Source organism: Drosophila melanogaster, chromosome X (genome assembly GCF_000001215.4).
Source record: "Drosophila melanogaster chromosome X".
NCBI lineage: Eukaryota > Metazoa > Arthropoda > Insecta > Diptera > Drosophilidae > Drosophila > Drosophila melanogaster.
Window position 1 is genome coordinate 1,013,633 of NC_004354.4, and position 16,936 is coordinate 1,030,568.

Below are 16,936 nucleotides of genomic sequence, written 5' to 3' on the forward strand. Positions count from 1 at the left end.
TGTCCAGTCAATCCCATGGGTCAGGGAATGTACATATCTATGTATATGTCTATATGAAAGCAATGTGCACTAAAATCCCATCGCAGTAAAAGATATTGGCCAAGAGTGTTTTAAATACATTTTATTTTTTCTTAGGGATTTTCGATTAAAAATTTTGATTAAAATGGCAAATTTTTAATTTCTGTAAATTGTCCGTTTAATACTTAGTAAATAAGCATAAGCTTGATAATATATTGTTATGTTACGTTTTTATTACGACAGCAGCCGTAATTGAGCAATACATCCTAAATCAATTTATTAATTTTAGATGCTACGAAAAGGAAACAAGAAAGAAAACGCAGGTGGACAGCTAAAGGAACTCACGGATAGATTGACAAGTATAAGTATATTTAAATATATATCAGTTGGATTTAAAAAACACATTTACAGAGGCGTCTTCAATGATATGTCTTGAAATATGTGTATTTGTGCTTCTAAGTTGGATAAGTCCACGGATATAATATATTTGGTAAGTTATATTTATCGCACTAAGATTACTTTTGATTTTTATTTGGACTTTGGTGAATAGGTAAAGACAGCGATTTAAAATTGGAGTTAGTTAGTTTCCCGTAAAGATCGATGTAAAGTAAATCGTTTGTCGGTTAATTTGTTGTATTCGATTATTCAATAGCTCTATACATATATAGAAATATATATATATATAGACATACACTGCGCGTCACCAGGTTAGCGCCCCTTTATTTAGATGTGAAATATTTAGAAAACTGTTTTAGCGAGAGGTTTGGAAATTTTTTCCATTTTTTTTCCCTTTAAAGATGAACAATTCTATAAATGAAAAGTTTATATGGAATACAGTTTGTTGTTTCTAGATTTGTATTTAAATACAGAACATAAGAAGAAACGGAGCTATGCAGGGGCGCTAATCTTATGACGCGCTACATAATATTTTCTCATTGCACGAAAATCTATCAATGTTATTGTTTTTTGTTCAGGTTTTGTTATTCAGTTCCTGAGAAGAACCGTTATCTTTTTAATGCTGCTTTGTTTTACTTTCGGCGAAAAATTGGGCACGTATATTGCATCACTAACTATGGCTTAGTAGTTGAAAAATATTGATAAGAAATACATACATACATATCGAATCTTTGCCGTTCGATTATTGGTGAACATCTGTATCGGTTCGTGTTTTTTAATTTAAGCTATTTAATATATTATTCAAACTTTGGATTCCTCTCTCGACAATCAACATGCACATAGAGCGAACTCGGGTAGCCTCAATCGTAGCTTAGGGAAATGGCCGATTTCGGTGTGGGCAGCGGCGATGTGGTGTCCACATCCTCGTCGTCGTTCTCCTGCGAGTCCTCCGGTTCTCCCAATGCGTGGACAAACTCGTAGAAGTCAATGCGCCCGTCGCCGTCCACGTCCACCTCCTTGATCATGTCCTCAACTAGATGTGCGATGTGGGATTACGAAACAATACACTTGCAACGACGATATGGGCACTTACTGTCCTCCTCGTCGAGATCCTCGCCCAGACACTGCAGCACGGCTCGCAAGTCAGAGGCTGTTATGTATCCCCGGTTGTGCTTGTCGAAGACGCGGAAGGCGTCGCGTAGTTCCCGCTCCTCCTGATCGGCGGAGGATAGACCTGACTTATCCTCGTACGTCATGTTTGACAGGATATCAACGAACTCCTCAAAACTGACGTTCCCGTCCCCTGAAAGCCATTGCATAATGAGGATTTTTTGATGATTTATAAATCATTATAAAATAAGGTTAGTAAGTCAAACTTTGTTGGTAACAGTTCCTCGTTCTCAACTGCCATCGAGCACTTACCGTCCACGTCGATCTCCTGCAACATCTCCTGCAGCTCTTCTACTCTGGCAAATTGTCCCAGTGACCGCATCACTGTGCCGAGCTCCTCTTTGGTTATGCAGCCATCGCCATCCTTGTCAAAGAGCCGGAAGGCCTCCCGGAATTCCCGCATTTGTCCCTTGGAGATGCAGCGGCGTTTATGCAGGGTCTCGCCGTCGATTAGGTTGGGTCCGTCGCCAATTCCCAGCTCCAAGTCCGAGGATGCATAGCAAATTTGACGGGTTTTCGTCTTTCGTCTGCTGCGGACGCTCAAGGCGGTTCGGGCAGAAGGTCGACGTCCCTCCGGTTTCGAGGACTGTTCGTAGTCGTCGTAGGATTCTTCCTCCTCTTCTTCCTCCTCCCCATCTTCCTCCCGCTCCCCCTCCCCTTCCCCATCGTAGTCGTAGTCCTCCAGCTCCGCCCCATGAAGGTTTCTCTGAGCGTAGCTCACCCGCGTGCCCCTCCGCTGACCCACTTTAATGCCTTCGCAGGAGCTGGAGTCCGTGTCCGCATCCGCCTGCTCTGGATGCGAATTGGCAGCACTTCGTTGTGGTTGCTTGTCCGTCAATTTTTTCCGCGGCCTCTGACGACACTGCTCTGTCGATTGTTGCTTTTCGCTGCTGAGGTGGTGGCCCTCGCCTCCTGGTTGCCCATCATCCTGCATCGCCTGGTTTTGAGTCTCCTGATCCTCACCTTCAGCGACTACCGCTGACGCCTGCTCCTCGTCGGGTTCATCGCCACTCACCGCCGCGTTTCTCGTCTAGAATTTAAAGCACACTAGTGTTAAACAGTTTTTAATGTTTACCAAATTTGACCCACAAACAGATTACTTTAATTTATTGTGTCCTAATTTGTTTGTAGGCTATGCTAAGTCTTTTTTGCATATGTGAATTGGTTATTGAGGCCAAATGGATAAATGGATTTGCTGTTTATTTATTTATTTATTTTTTTCTTGTTTACTAAATAATTAAACAAAACTCGTTCCAAGTTTGCTTAATAAGTAGAAGTAGAATTTTTATCTCAACTGCACTCACCATTAGTTGGCGAAACTCGCGGGCAATTGTTGAACCAGTTAAAAATTTATTAACTGCCGTGAAAAGCCGTTTTCCTTCCAACGTGGCGGCCTTCCTCCCGCTTCAGGGAATTCAGGGGCGGAAAAGAATCCTCCTGACTGCTTTCGGTATAAAGGATATGCAAATTCCCAATTCCAATCGATTAGTATCTGAAAAATAGAGCAGCATGCGGGGCCACATGTTAATTAAGCAATTAATATTGAAAGCAATTTGCAAATTGGACGCGTTTGCAAATGACAGCTGCAAAGTGTCAAAGTGACCGACGCCACACAGAAACTGAAAATGTTAGTGAATTTATTTAATTTATTCAATGACTTCATGTCATATCTGAAAAAATCTTTGGAGTTATCCTCCAGGACTTTGGATGCAAATAAGCAGGATTATACCAAGAAAATATGTTTATGTAATTGAGTATTGCAAGTGTCATTCCCTCGTAGAATGCAAACATAGCTCAGAGTCGTAGCTTAAATGTTTAATTGAGTTAATAATAACAACACCCTAAATGGCATAATCAGTGTAATAATCCATTTGATTTGCTCACATTCACGTCACTTTTCGAGGCCAACAATAATGGCATAAAAAGCTGCTTGTATGTGTGGAATTCAAAAATGCTCTATATTATGCTATATATAACATATGATATGCTATATAATATATAACTATATGCTGTATATAATATATATTCTTCTATGCGCCCTGTGTGGTAGTATTCGGTACATCACAGCTGTACCATATAAAGTGCACTCGTATTTAAATTGAAATGGTGCAACGGCAAAGGAATTTTTTGAATTAAGCGACAGCGTTTAACAAAATGTAAATAAGTCCACCAGCTTGGTATACAAAGAGGAAAAGCGGACAAGGCGCTTAGTGGGCGGGTTGGGAAAAGGGGGAAATCCGATTATCACTGTGGCCAAAGGACAGCCGGGGGGATTCCTCTTTGGAGTCATTTTGTGCTTCCCACGTTCGGTTTAAAATTCCATTTCGAAGGCTGTGCGTGGGCAGTTTTTAGTATATTTATTTTCATTGCGAAGCACAAATGGCCAGGAAGGATGTGGTCACATGCGGGTGAAAACCGCAATAAAAATGTCCGAAAAGGAAGTGCCCAGGCGAGCACAAGGACGCCCCAGGTGGCCAAGGACATTTGACAGCACACTTCTAGCAGACTCACATTTGAATTTAAATCGCCTTTCGCTAAATTCCTCGCATTGCATATGTACGTCCACACAAAGTGCAAACTTTCTGACATGACAGATAAATGAAGACAACAATAACCGCCGCCCATTTTCCCTATTTTCCCACATTGCTAGCATTTTTGCATTAGTCCATGCGATGCTCTGCATAACACTTTTATGCCTGTTATATTTTTGTTGTCGCTGGCCCTCAGCGAAGAAACCAAAAAATAGAATTGGCTTACTTGGGTGAGTAAAAACAAGAGACGTGCCAGAAGACGAGCCGAAGACGATTTAATGCCAAAGATTTCTCGCATGGTGTCAATTGATCAAAAATAATATAGATTTAAAGTCTAAGAACTTCTTCTAAGGTGAATTTACAATGTGCACAAGAGGGCTGCATAACACCATTCTCTTTGTTTGCAATTAGAGTATCTATTCGTTTTACTGCGTATTCAGGATACATGCCATTCAGTTGGTCGCGTTCTCTTTGCGTTCACGACAGCAGTAGCCGTGTGACCACAGAGAACGTAAATGGATAAGAACGCCCCCACGCAATCAATTAAAGTGGACAAGGCACGAAAAAGTAAATATGATTTGGCAGGATTCAAAACTCTTGGCCTACAGCTTCGGTCTCTTCTCCAAAATTGCCAACGCTGCGTATGCGTTATGTTTGCATTCCAATGAATGGATGGGAGGGATGTTGGTTCTCCATGTTTATGGATGTTTTTTTTTTTCGTTCTTTTAAGCATGTAAAACGGTGGCAAGGGAAACACAATTCGTACATAAAAGCGGCAACAGAAAAGTTTACGCATAAATCAAACAAAACACAACAAAACAAACGAATAGGGGTCCCTTCGTCCTTTACGCCTCAATTTTCCTTTCTTTACTTCCCTTCCTTTGATTTCGCCTGCACATAAATATTTCGTTGGCAATAAAAAATGTAACAACGCAAACAAGACAAGCAAAAGCACGCATTGTTTCAAAAACGTGGAGCCAGACGAAGGCACTTTGGATTTGTTATCGAGCCGAGAATCAAACATAGAATTGAAATTCCTGAAGAGCTTGCGTTTAGTGCCAGTATATAGTGGAGTGGGCGATTTTCAATCATTTGGATCAATTATTGCTCCATCGTTCCAGCCATTTCTCATCGTTGATCTCCACTTACCGCGTTCGTGCCACAACGTACCAGCCCTTTTCGCCACACTACTTTGCCCACTGTTGCCTCTTACATAATTCCTTCCACAGGCTGCTTGCCACATGTGCAAAAAGAGCAACTGAAGTGCCTTGAATAAATATGCATGTATAATATAATAAGTGGAGCTGCACCCGCAGAGCTCTCTCTGCCACACTGGACACGCACCCGGTCGCTATTTCCTTGTTACAGGCCCTCGGTTTACTCACATTAAGTGAAGTGCGAAAAACGTAGCATACTTTGCAGGGCCACTCTTACTGTGCCGAATATGAGAATGGTTCTTTAAAACGCACCAGCTCCCGAAAGATGTGCTGCTCAAAAACTTTAAATAATTTGTATATCAAAAGTCTGAATTCGGCAAACACGCCTCTTCTAACGCCTTGCATGTGGGCGTGTTTGGTTCTTTGTCGAGTTCGTTAGCCACAGAGAGCGAATCAAGAGCCCGCATTCAAAACAGTCTGTTTGTGACATTTGCATTCGACTTATGAGCCTTTTGACCACATTAAACACCCCCACCGCCCCACTTCCAGCAGTTGGCCAAAAACTTGACCACGACGGTCCAAAGTCTTGGCCCACAAACTTCCTGCCAAAAAAATTGGGCAATTGATACAAAGCAGAACTTTTGGAATGCGCAAACAATTAGCTTCAAAGACGAAAGTTTAGGTTCAAAAAAAGTTTACCCCAGATGCTCGACTGTCATATCAGAAACTTGGGGTTTGTGGTGGCTGCGGAAAATCGGAGGAACATTACCCGAAAACTTGGGCAGCGGGGAAAACTTCATCATTCCGTGGTCCCAGATTGAGAAGTGTTTTTGAACCTTCTATTTGTAGCTTAAAAATAATGTAAAGAGGAACATCAAGGTTTTGAATTTGGCTCAGACTTAAATTTATTTAACAGAAATAATAAATTCATTTACAAAAAGCACATATAGTCCATCTAACTCCGTGCACGTTTTAGGACAAACAAAGCTATAACGTTTCAATAATGGAGAAGTGATTCATGGCGAAACATTAAACAAATAAATAAATACATATGTTCTTAATACAATGTGCTTATGTTTTAATTTAACTTTAACAAGAAGCTTTAAGTACGGGGATCACCCAGCAACTATTTTCAAAATAAGAACTGCGGTTCAAATATCACTTTGATTCAAAACTAACTTTGTAGCTGTAGCTTAAAAATAACGTGCAACGTGCTTATGTTTTAATTTAACTTTAACAAAAAGCTTTAAGTACGGGGATCACCCAGCAACTATTTTCAAAATAAGAACTGCGCTTCAAATATCACTTTGATTCAAAACTAACTTTGCAGCTGTAGCTTAAAAGTAACGTGCAAAGGAACATCAAGATTTCAAATTATGGCAAAATTATAAATTCATTGCAGATATTTTTAGGACAAACAAAGCTATAAACATTCAATAATGGAAAAGTGAATTAATGCGAAACATTAAACAAGTAAATAAATACATATTTTCTTCATACAAAGTGCTGATATGTTCAGAACAAATAAAACTATAAAAATACATATATGGAAAAATGTTTGTAAGGGTGAGCTTAAGATAAGTTGTTTGTGGATGGTTTGGTTTGGTGCGGTTGTTAGACAAAAATCATAGCAGATCTACAATCTTTCCAAACGTGTCAAGATACTTTTGTATAAACATGAAAAGAAAAAACAACTTAAGTAAATATGTTGGTTAATACAAATTAAACTTTAAAACCATATAGCGTGAATCGACTACCCGATGCCCTTTTACTGATCAACTGCTTATAATAGGGTATCGGGTAAGGATTTATGCACATGGAAGAGTCCAAAGTGTGTGCCGAACTAGCAACGAAAATGCAACCGCTCGTGGAATGGATATATGAATATTTAAGTGCTCATTTGATGATGTTGACCATGTTCACATATATTTATTGTCGGTATTGGCTTTTTCGCCTCTGTTCATGTGGGCTATGATTGAAAAGTAACCTCTTTAGGGCCACTGGACTGCACGAGATCCCGAATCTTTTCGTTGTACGGCGAGCCCATCATCACATCATGGCGGACGAGATTTCTCTTCCGGTGGAAACGCTTGCGATTTGGGGAAATAAAAGGCGTTTTCAAAAGCGATTCTTGCTTCGTTGGCTCATCATATGGCTTTGTTGTAATCTCAGCAGTAGTAGTAGTAGTTGTAGTAGTAGTATGAGTAGTAGTATTATGAGTAGTGGTAGTAGTAGTATTATGAGTAGTGGTAGTAGTAGTATTATGAGTAGTGGTAGTAGTAGTATTATGAGTAGTGGTAGTAGTAGTAGTATGAGTAGTGGTAGTAGTAGTAAAATAAGTGAATGTAGTCGGTGGTTTCGGATCTTTCGTGATGTTCGTCGAACGGAGTTTTGTCGCATCCCCTGATTGCAATGAGTTTTCAGTACTTGTCGGTGAAGTACGTTCCTTTGGCTCTTCTTGTTTAGCCATATGTCCTTTACCGATGTTCACAAATAAAATGTGAGACGGATCATTTACTTCAAACGAAAACCCAGGTGGAAGCCGCAAGTTCAACAGTTGTGCAGGCTGTCTTGGAGAAGCGGAATTAGAACTATCATTTTTGTTTTCTTCGCCGATGGTGTCCGTTTTAAAAGGTGAAAAAGATCCATCTGGATTCTGTCTGAAAATGATTCCGCTACTCATTTTGATTCTAAAACAAAAAATGCGCAATAAAAGGATTAAAGCAAAAAATGAGTTAACAAACCACAAACCAATAAAGAAAACATGTACAGGACATCACAAAATTCAACGTTAGTAAGAGAACTAGAGTTAGTGATATATGATAATGATAAGGCAAATGATAAAGGCGAAATATTAAAATACAAATACATATATACAGTAATTGCTGGAGACTCCCTGGCATTCTTCAACCATTCTTACAATTGAATATAGCCTAAGGATACAACACAGTATGTTGGAGGTAGAGCCTAGTCCTTTGCCACCCAACCAACCAGCCACGTTTTCCCCCCCACCCCCACCATTTTTTTTTTAGTTGTTTATCTCCTGTTGTTGCTCCTTGAATTGTTGTTTTTACTGTAGCAGTGTGGCTTTTTGGGTTTTTGCATTCGTCACCGGCCTCGACACTTAACCCCCGCCATTCGGGTTTTAGGACCAAATTTACATTTCGTTCGCTTTATCTATTTTACATATTCATCGCGCAAATTTATATGCGCTTGATTATCTTTTCTGCTCTCAACATGTTATTTGCTCCATGTGAACGCCAAATAATTACATTTTCCGGCAAATTTGTTTTGCCGGCTGTTTTGGCCTTTTCGAGAGCGCAGTGTGCTTTGAAAGCTGGAATCGTTTACCCACCAATTAGTCTGTTTTGCCCACGTCTAGTTTTTGAGATATGAATTTTCGAAAAAGTTCGAAAGTTAAGAAAAAAAAAAAACGACTTTTTCAAACATTTCTTGTTTTAATCGCAACAACAGCCTTTGCCCATCCTTAGAATTTTGAAACAATTTATACTTTAGAAAATATAAGGCATTCAACATGGGCAAACGATTCCAGCTTCAAATTTCAATAATTCGATTTTTTGGAACCCAGCTTCTTTGAGCTCAGAGTGTACGTCGACTCCTTGTGGGCTTATTTTATTATCAACATTAGCGCTGGCTTACATGAGAGACAGAAGTTCATTAGAGATAAGACGCCGAGTAGTTTGCATTTACAATAAAATTGCGTTTCTAGGGAAAAACTGACTTCACCTAGTGCGATTTAATTGTGTAGCAGTAGTAGTAGAAGTAAAATAGCTTGTTTTTGGTGAGCGGATCATAAATCGTCTATTGTCATCTTTCCTGGCTTCACAACGATGCCTTGGCAAGCGGACAAGTTACTTGGGTTTATCTTTGACCGGAGCCGACATTGAGACTACTTTAAAATATCTGTCACAGCGGCGCGTCCATTATTCATGCCAACAGGTGAGCGACTGGCCCAACATGTCAAGTGGGCATTCCTTATGCATGTAAATCTCCAAATCCCCAAGTACAGTCACTTGGCGTGTCCTTTTGCTATCCCCGTCTGTCTCTCTTCTGTGCGTCTTTCTACTTCACTCCACTCCACTCATAAATTATAAACAAGGAATTTCCATTTCCACGCCAATCGGCTGACAACTTGTGATGAGTGACTGGCTGACTGATGAGCAGCCCGAGCGGCGGATAACCTGACAGGCATTGTGGGGCGAAAATTGGCGGCGGAAAATGGGCCATTAGGAGCCCATCGACATCCAGATTGCAGTCTCACTCCCAGTTCCACTTTCACATCATCAACTTCGACCTAAGCGAGGACGGGCCAACTAATTTGTGCTCGCCTCAAAGTCAGAAAGGATGCGACGGAGAAGAAAGGTATGTTGGATGGGCAAACATTGTGGCTGAAAACTCGACCCTTGTGTGTGCGCGTGATTTTGGGCTTGAACTGGGATGTTTTGTACTTGGATGGTGCTCCTTGATAGGAACAGCACTTTATGCCATCCAATAAATAACCGGTTGCTTGCTGAATTGCTGCCAATTTGCCAATTTTCTCCTACCCCAAATAGACGATTGTGTATAGCGATAAAAGAAAGGTTGGCAAAGAGAAGAAAGCCTTAATTTTTAAACTGAAAGGAGTGGCGAAGAACCTTCACGACTTATAGTTGCCTAACTGGGGTGCTCACTAGTAGTTGCTAGTGAGCGATTGCATATTGCAAATGTTGACTTCCCTTGGATGAACGAGAACTTCGACATGGTAATCCAGGAATTAAATAAAGTCCCAGTTTTATTTCCCCTCTTTTTTGGGGTAACCACTTGGATTTTTTTTTCCTCTGCCGCTTGTACTTTTCTTTGTCGCCGTCGGTTATTGTTGCCCGTTGCCCAGACAATGCAGGCCCCAAAAGGACATCATGAAACATGGCGAGACCTTGTGGGAAGTGGGTTGTTGGGTGGTCGGGTGACACGAATGAGGACAAGCAAGGCCACCGTCAAACGCCCGTTATGGGATACTTGTCATTGTGGTGCACTTTTCTGGGCCCTCACTCGGAAGCCGCTCACCTGAACGCCGGGTAGGAAATGGGTAACAGCTTATTGCATAACCCACAAGCAGGCCAATGTTGCCCGGGCGGGATTAGGCCAGAGACATAGATGCCGAGAAGCCAGCGCAGCACTGAACCAGCCAAATCGTGCTATAAAAAAAAACCCTATGCTGCTTTGTCACGGAATAGAAGGAGTCTTGCAAAGATTCCAGAGGTTTAATTGCGCTCAAGACCCTCTATGTACACATATTTTTCCACAGTTGTCACTGTGTTCATATTTTCCCCTTTAATCTTCGCCATTCCTGCGCTGCTTTTGCTGACTTCATTGCGAGATGCTTTCGACGCAATCAAGTTGATAAGGAAAACGGGGAGGCGGCGGTAAGTGTGGGGCGGGGGGTAGCAAGACCAAGGCGTATAGTTCCCTCTACTGCATTGGCAAACTTTTTCCCACCAAGAGATTTTCATAAACTGCGAATTCAGTCAAGTAAAATATGCCATATATTCCATATATGTGTGTGAGTGCGCTTTTAGTTCATATGTGTGTATCGCACGCACACCCACCCACACACACGCAAACGCACGTATGCAACTGGGTTGACAAGTTGAAACATGATCCAATTCATTAAATGAAAATTATATTTTATGATTCAAATTGCATTTCCAAGGCATCCTGCACTTGCGTGAGTGAGTGTGTGTGAAGCGTGGAGTGTGCGTACATATACGTGTATTGCCCTACACTGAAAAAAAAAACTGTTCCTAGCCATTTTGATCGATTCGGTTCCCCCACACGACAAATCTAACTAAACACACCCAATTCGCATGTCGAACGCATTGCAAGAACCGATTCTAGCCAGCAGACCACCCCTAAGAGCCCCTCCAGCTAAGAAGAACCGAGTAAGGGCAAGGATAGTCCCAAATCAAAGGAAGTCCGCGAAGAAAGTCCAGCGATCCGACCACCAGAAGGCAGCGGGACTCCAGCGCCTTCTTTGGGCTCCACTCCTCTCCACTGCAGCGGGAAGTAAGCCACAAACCGGACTGCAGCACCGACCGCCCAAACCGCGCAGGAACAGACCGCCGAGGGAGAGGCCTGATGCACTGGTTATCATCCCATCAGCTGGCTTACCGTACAGCGAAATGCTGTCGCTGGTCACAAGAGGCCAAGACGCCATGCTCAGGGTCATCTGAGAAAACGTAAAAAGGGTTAAGAGGACGGCCAAAGGTGAACTGCTCCCCGAACTACGTGCCTCTGCCCAAGACTTGACACAGAAGCTCAAGTGGACATGGGAGCGGTGCTTCGAGACCGCGCCAGCCTTCGCGCGGTAACACAATCAAAAGTATTTTTGATTCGCGACCTTGACGAGCTTACTACTGAAGACGAACTGAGGTGGGCCTGGAGTCCCAGACAGAGATCACAGCAGCAGTGTTGGCAATCAAGAGCCTCTGACAAACGCAGTATGGAGGGAAGACTGCTGAAATAGCAGTTCCAGCCAATCTGGCGGAACCGCTGATCACGCTGATCACTGACAGCGGATGCTAGAGGCCGGACCCAGGTTCAGGTGGTGGAGACTCAGCGAGGAATACACTGCCAGTGACCACTTGGCCATCATTTGCGACCTAGGATGCCCTTCCTCGACCCAAGCCCAGACAGCAGCCCTAGCCATGATGAAATACAAAAAAACATGCAAAGAACATCGACGGGCATTCGTCATCGCAGGTGCATAAAAGTTCATGCTTTTTGTCGAAATACTCTGCAGTATGCCGATTTGCCACGAAAGGAGAGACGGATAAATAACGGATGAGGGCGAAAACGTGCAATCAGAAGTGGCTCTTCTCTAACACACACACACACACACACATCTTCACTCGAAAAAAAATGGAGTTGCTGTTGTTTCCTATTTCGAATGTTTGTTATGGAAGGATAAATAACAGATGAGGGAGAAAAGAAAGCGTGACACACACACGCACCTTAAAAAAAAATGGAGTTCTTGTTGTTTCACAACTTATACACTTTACTTCACAACTGTTAGCGACTTATTATTATTAAGTGGGTTTGTAGGTGTACTGCGACCCAGTCGGCTCTATTGTACTACTACCCCTTCATGACTCAACGATCCCCCTGAAGTCCAATGCACTGTATAAATGCCAGAATTTTATTGTGGTTCAGGGGATTCTGTTTCTCTTGATGGCCAAGCGCCATCCATGCAGCAGAAGCGACAGAGTTCACTTCTGCAATGCCAATTTGTACAAATGGCTGTGAAGCCGGCAATGCCCCGTAAGAATGCCGAGTCAAAATGCGCACGGTGTCTAGTCCCGTGTGCGACTAGAATGCGAGCATAATTCTCAAAAACTGCATCATGCCCATTTGCGGAAAAAAACAGAAAAAAAGAGACGGATAGATAACGGATGAGGGGGAAAACGTGCACTCAGAAGTGACTCCTCCCACATACACAACACACACAGTGTTCACTCGAAAAAATGGAGTTTCGGTCGTAAAAATGGAGTTTCGCTCCTTTCCCATTTCTACAGTTTGGTGAGAAAATATTACGGTTAAATTACTGACCTACCTTAACTCGAAAAAATGGAATTCCTGTTGTTTCCCAGTTCGAATGTTTGTCGAGGAAAGATAACGGATAAAATTACGCACGCACCGTTACTCGAAAAAAATGGCGTTTTTGCTGTTTCCCCTTTCGACACGCGCAAATCCACAATGCGCGGAGCTTTGCTTCATGGCCCGACTGAATGAACTGAACTGACAGCGCATTAAACGCCGGTATTATTAGTGTGACCACCGATGCGATAGTTTATAATACCATGGTATACCCAAAATAAATACCAAAAACTAACGGAAAGCACATCAACTGTTTCTGCCGCATAAACAAAAACTGCTGTTCGTCTAACGTGAAACACATAACTTTGAAATTATTGCTTTGCCAACACCGCCCAATGATTCGCAACGTAGTGGTGGGCGTGTCGGGCGGCGTGGACAGCGCCGTTTCCGCCCACCTGCTGGCGGAGCAAGGATTCAAGGTGCTGGGTGTGTTTATGCGCAACTGGGATGAGGCGGACGAAGTGGGTCGCTGCAGTGGGGAGGCGGATCTGAAGGACGCCGAGTGGGCGTGCCGGCAGCTCGGCGTGGAGCTGCGTCAGGTGAACTATGTGCGCGAGTACTGGACGGCGGTGTTCAGCCAGTTTCTGGACGATTACCAAATGGGCTTGACACCAAATCCGGACATCCTGTGCAATCGCCACATTAAGTTTGACCTCTTTCACAAGCACGCCTTGGAAAATCTCGGCTACGATGCCGTGGCCACGGGTCACTACGCCCGGAATAGTCTGGGCAACTACCTGGAGGGGATTGCCTCCAACAACGACGCCCGCTTGCTAATACCCGCCGATACGTTCAAGGACCAGACATTCTTTTTGGCAGGTATTTCCCGAAAGGCTCTGCAACGCACGATGTTCCCTTTGGGAGACTTCCAGAAGAGCCAGGTCAAGGACTTGGCCAAGAAGATTGGCTTCCAGCGACTGGCCAAAAAGAAGGAAAGCACTGGCATTTGTTTCGTTGGCAAACGCAACTTCAAGGACTTCATACAGGAGGTAAAGCACTTGCCGCGATTGAAAAAGCACATGGCTCAATTTCCTTGATTTCACCACGGACTCAAATCTGGTTTCCCTCCACTTTCAGTACATCACTTCCAAACGTGGTCCCTTCCTAGACATCGACAGTGGAGCCGTTGTCGGCCACCACGAGGGCATCCATCAATGGACTGTGGGCCAGCGGTGCCGTCTGAGCTCATTCCTTCAGCCCTATTTTGTGGCCAGGAAAGAGGCCGCAAGCAATACCATCTATGTGGCATCTGGCCACAACCATCCCGCCCTTCTCAGCACCCACATAGCCGTCGATCCGCCCAACTGGCTGTGTTCCAAGTCCCAACAGATTCTTTCGGACACTGGCAGCTTGAGGTGTCGCTTTCGATTCCAGCACACCAAACCATTGGTGGACTGTCAGCTGAGCATCTCTCCCAGTAACACTTTTCTTGTCGAGTTGGACGCTCCTTTAAGAGCTATTACACCAGGACAATATGCCGTATTCTATGACGACACAGCTTGTTTGGGTTCGGCCCGCATCCTCAGCGCTAATCCCCTAAAGAAAAAAAACGCACAGACGCAGCAAGCTCAAGCCGCAAATCTGGTTAGCTAATGATGTTTCCTCTGAGCCAGAAAATAAACCAAATGTAAGAAGGCAGTCCAACTGCCAACACGGCATGTATAGATAGCATGGTAAATACGTTTTCATAAATTTAAGCGCCGAGTAAATTTTAGACGTGAATCGACACTTTTAATTCCATGGTAAACACTTTAATTTAAATTTATTATTCTAGGTCAAATTTACAATTAGTTTTTGAAAAAGGACATTTTGCATTTTGTGGTCCTGGGAGCAATGATAAAGTTATTAACACACAATCGTACATAAATAGGGTTTGGTAAAATCTTAAACTAAGTGTACACGTGAGGTCTCGCGATATAAAACTAGCTTAGCACATAATATGATTGAGCAGGGATGTGTCGGTAGCAGGTAGAATAGAAAGCGGCGTGGATTAGGCTAACAGCACCGTGAGGGAGTCCAGAAAGCGTGTGAGGTCGCTCTGCCGCAGCTGCACCACCGCTGGCTCGAAAAAGTCCTGCAATAGAGCGACTCCACTCTTTTGCGCCGCCTGCTCGAAGGCCTTGCCAAAGAAGTTTCGCGGAGAGTCTTCCCTTACCGGGACAATGCCTACCAGCAAGCACATGCCCTCCGAAGCGTTCAGGGGACAACTTGCGATCAACGGCAAGTCCGAAGCCTGCCTGGCTCTACTCGTGGCCACATGTCCGCGCAAAAGAAAGCGAGCCAACAGTCCAAGGGCATAGGGGTATGAGAAGAACGCGTGTTCCTCCTGCAGAACGTAGTAGAAAAAGGAGCCCGCTGAATGAACTTGGCGTGCCTCCAAGCTGCTCTGCACCTGCCGAAAGACAGCAGCATGCAAAAGCTTCGCCTGGTCGATGCCTGCAGACAGCAGCTGCTTGTGCTGACGACTCAAAGCATCCGAGGCCTCCAGAAAGCAATCCTCCGGAGTCTTGTGCTTCTTCACGGACTCCATGATGGCGAGCAGGGCATAAACGTAGTCCGCCGCAGCATATCTGCTGCGGTAGCCGTAGCTCAGCGTAAAGGTGCCGTAAACTATGTCCGCTATGTCGTACTTCTCCGCCAGGCGCTCCACCATCGAGAAGAACTCCTTGCGCAACACCAAATCCATGGCTCCGTACGTTTGGCGGGCGTGCACCAAGGGAAGTCCCATCTCGAGCAGCAGCTCGTGTAATCTCTTCTCTCCGCGCAGTGTCCACAGCTTCAGCTGGCATGAGGAGTAGCGGGAATACCTACGATTATACTACATGATTAAATGGCATAGAATACACTGTCAATGCTCACCTCATGGATTCCGTGACGGGCCAGTGGCGGTACAAGACCAGATGCAAATCATTCTCGAAGGTTATCTTGGAGGCACTCATCGTGTTCTGATCATTCGTTTTGTTCGTCAGTCGGGACACATGCGACTGGATTTGCTCCAGCTCCAAAGTATACGCTCCACTCTCGATCTTGCCCAGCAGCAGCTGCTCCGTGATGCCCACAATGGCCCACCAGAGCAGGTCCATGTTGTCTTTTGAGAGCTTCCAGGCCAACTCAAAAACCATCAAAGCGGCGGACCTGCCGTAGTAGCTGAACTGCGTGTACTCGAACATAATCCTGTCGCGCTCAGACTCCCACTGTCGGCGGGCTCGCTGCTTCAGGATGCGTTGCTCGTGCCGCTCCAGGCGACTGAGCTTACGGCTCCTTGGCGCCTGATCCTCCTGGTCCGATTCCCCGGCACCACTGTCGTCGTGCTGCTGTTCCGTGTCAGAGGACTCGTCCTCATCCTCGTCTTCACCTTCAGAGTCATAGAAAATTGTCTCGAACGCTGGAATATTCTCCTCCAAGGAGGCATCCCCCAAGATGCACACCTGCCGATCGCTGTAGATGTTACACACATCCAACGGGCGATGTGAATCGCATATGAAGAAGGTCACGTCGTCCGACGGCTGCAGGAGCTCCACAATATCTACACAGCCGCCGCAGTTCACCAACACCACGTACTTAACGTCGCCCTGGTGCTCTCCATAGGCCCGCTTCAGACCCGTAACGCCCATTATGGGCACCACGGTGTACAGCATGTGATCGTACTTGAACAAGGCCTGCAGGATGCGACTGGCGCAGATGGCATCGATGTCGTAGTTGACCACGATCAAGATGCGCTTGCCAACCAGCTGGCGGTAAAAGTCGTTGCGCAGATCCTGGACAAACATGGTGAACACTTCTGGCGGGAATCCCAATCGTCTGCCTAATCTGTCTACGTCTAGACACAACGGTCTCTTTCCAATCGCTTACGATGCAAAGTAGAATTCTACATGAGTGCAGTGCGTTGCATTTTGAGGGTTTCCCTGCGGCTTGCGCTATTTTCCAGCTTCCCACTGCCGCTCCACTTTTGCTTTTCTGGCAATCGCAATTGGCGAATCAAAAACGCGGGAAACAGCTGGCTTAGCCAGT

At 44.4% G+C, this 16,936-nt stretch overlaps 5 protein-coding genes across 5 annotated transcripts in view, besides 4 other annotated features; 2 read left to right on the plus strand and 3 right to left on the minus strand.

Annotated features, from left to right (window-relative positions):
• Window positions 1-16,936, plus strand: part of su(w[a]) (suppressor of white-apricot) — a 33,262-nt gene that overhangs the window by 854 nt on the left and 15,472 nt on the right. Inside the window, exon 2 of the mRNA NM_001201591.3 lies at window positions 308-508. The gene's annotated coding sequence lies outside the window, so the exon portion shown is untranslated. The remainder of the gene's footprint in view (window positions 1-307; window positions 509-16,936) is intronic.
• CG11638 (uncharacterized protein) lies at window positions 352-13,071 on the minus strand. Its single transcript, NM_130523.3, has 5 exons — window positions 12,882-13,071; window positions 2,889-3,076; window positions 1,837-2,614; window positions 1,508-1,717; window positions 352-1,447 (listed from the first exon to the last, which is right to left on the minus strand). Exons 2-5 carry the CDS (start codon window positions 2,889-2,891, stop codon window positions 1,275-1,277), a joined length of 1,164 nt encoding a protein of 387 aa, NP_569879.1. The 5' UTR covers window positions 2,892-3,076; window positions 12,882-13,071; the 3' UTR covers window positions 352-1,274.
• Window positions 4,314-4,472: a mobile genetic element.
• On the minus strand, window positions 6,163-13,068 carry CG32814 (uncharacterized protein). Its single transcript, NM_166869.4, has 3 exons — window positions 12,882-13,068; window positions 7,260-7,962; window positions 6,163-6,936 (listed from the first exon to the last, which is right to left on the minus strand). Exons 2-3 carry the CDS (start codon window positions 7,953-7,955, stop codon window positions 6,898-6,900), a joined length of 735 nt encoding a protein of 244 aa, NP_726716.2. The 5' UTR covers window positions 7,956-7,962; window positions 12,882-13,068; the 3' UTR covers window positions 6,163-6,897.
• Window positions 8,602-8,873: a mobile genetic element.
• Window positions 11,130-11,992: a mobile genetic element.
• Window positions 12,351-12,634: a mobile genetic element.
• CG3021 (uncharacterized protein) lies at window positions 13,159-14,658 on the plus strand. Its single transcript, NM_144382.4, has 2 exons — window positions 13,159-13,914; window positions 14,003-14,658. The coding sequence occupies exons 1-2, from the start codon at window positions 13,261-13,263 to the stop codon at window positions 14,516-14,518; spliced, it is 1,170 nt and encodes a 389-aa protein (NP_652639.1). The 5' UTR covers window positions 13,159-13,260; the 3' UTR covers window positions 14,519-14,658.
• On the minus strand, window positions 14,659-16,924 carry Cdc45 (Cell division cycle 45). The gene is made up of 2 exons (NM_130524.5): window positions 15,785-16,924; window positions 14,659-15,732 (listed from the first exon to the last, which is right to left on the minus strand). The coding sequence occupies exons 1-2, from the start codon at window positions 16,693-16,695 to the stop codon at window positions 14,916-14,918; spliced, it is 1,728 nt and encodes a 575-aa protein (NP_569880.1). The 5' UTR covers window positions 16,696-16,924; the 3' UTR covers window positions 14,659-14,915.

Bases quoted from the DNA above. Each gene is read 5' to 3' on its own strand.
- Cdc45 (NM_130524.5), bottom strand. From the start codon at position 16,695: ATGTTTGTCCAGGATCTGCGCAACGACTTTTACCGCCAGCTGGTTGGC. The intron at 15,733-15,784 runs GTGAGCATTGAC...GTATAATCGTAG, and splicing joins CCCGTCACGGAATCCATGAG to GTATTCCCGCTACTCCTCAT.
- CG11638 (NM_130523.3), bottom strand. The intron at 1,718-1,836 runs GTAAGTGCTCGA...AATGGCTTTCAG, and splicing joins GCAGGAGATCGACGTGGACG to GGGACGGGAACGTCAGTTTT. The intron at 1,448-1,507 runs GTAAGTGCCCAT...TCGCACATCTAG, and splicing joins GGATCTCGACGAGGAGGACA to TTGAGGACATGATCAAGGAG.
- CG32814 (NM_166869.4), bottom strand. From the start codon at position 7,955: ATGAGTAGCGGAATCATTTTCAGACAGAATCCAGATGGATCTTTTTCA. The intron at 6,937-7,259 runs GTTACTTTTCAA...TTTATACAAAAG, and splicing joins AGTCCAGTGGCCCTAAAGAG to TATCTTGACACGTTTGGAAA.
- CG3021 (NM_144382.4), top strand. From the start codon at position 13,261: ATGATTCGCAACGTAGTGGTGGGCGTGTCGGGCGGCGTGGACAGCGCC. The intron at 13,915-14,002 runs GTAAAGCACTTG...CTCCACTTTCAG, and splicing joins TCAAGGACTTCATACAGGAG to TACATCACTTCCAAACGTGG.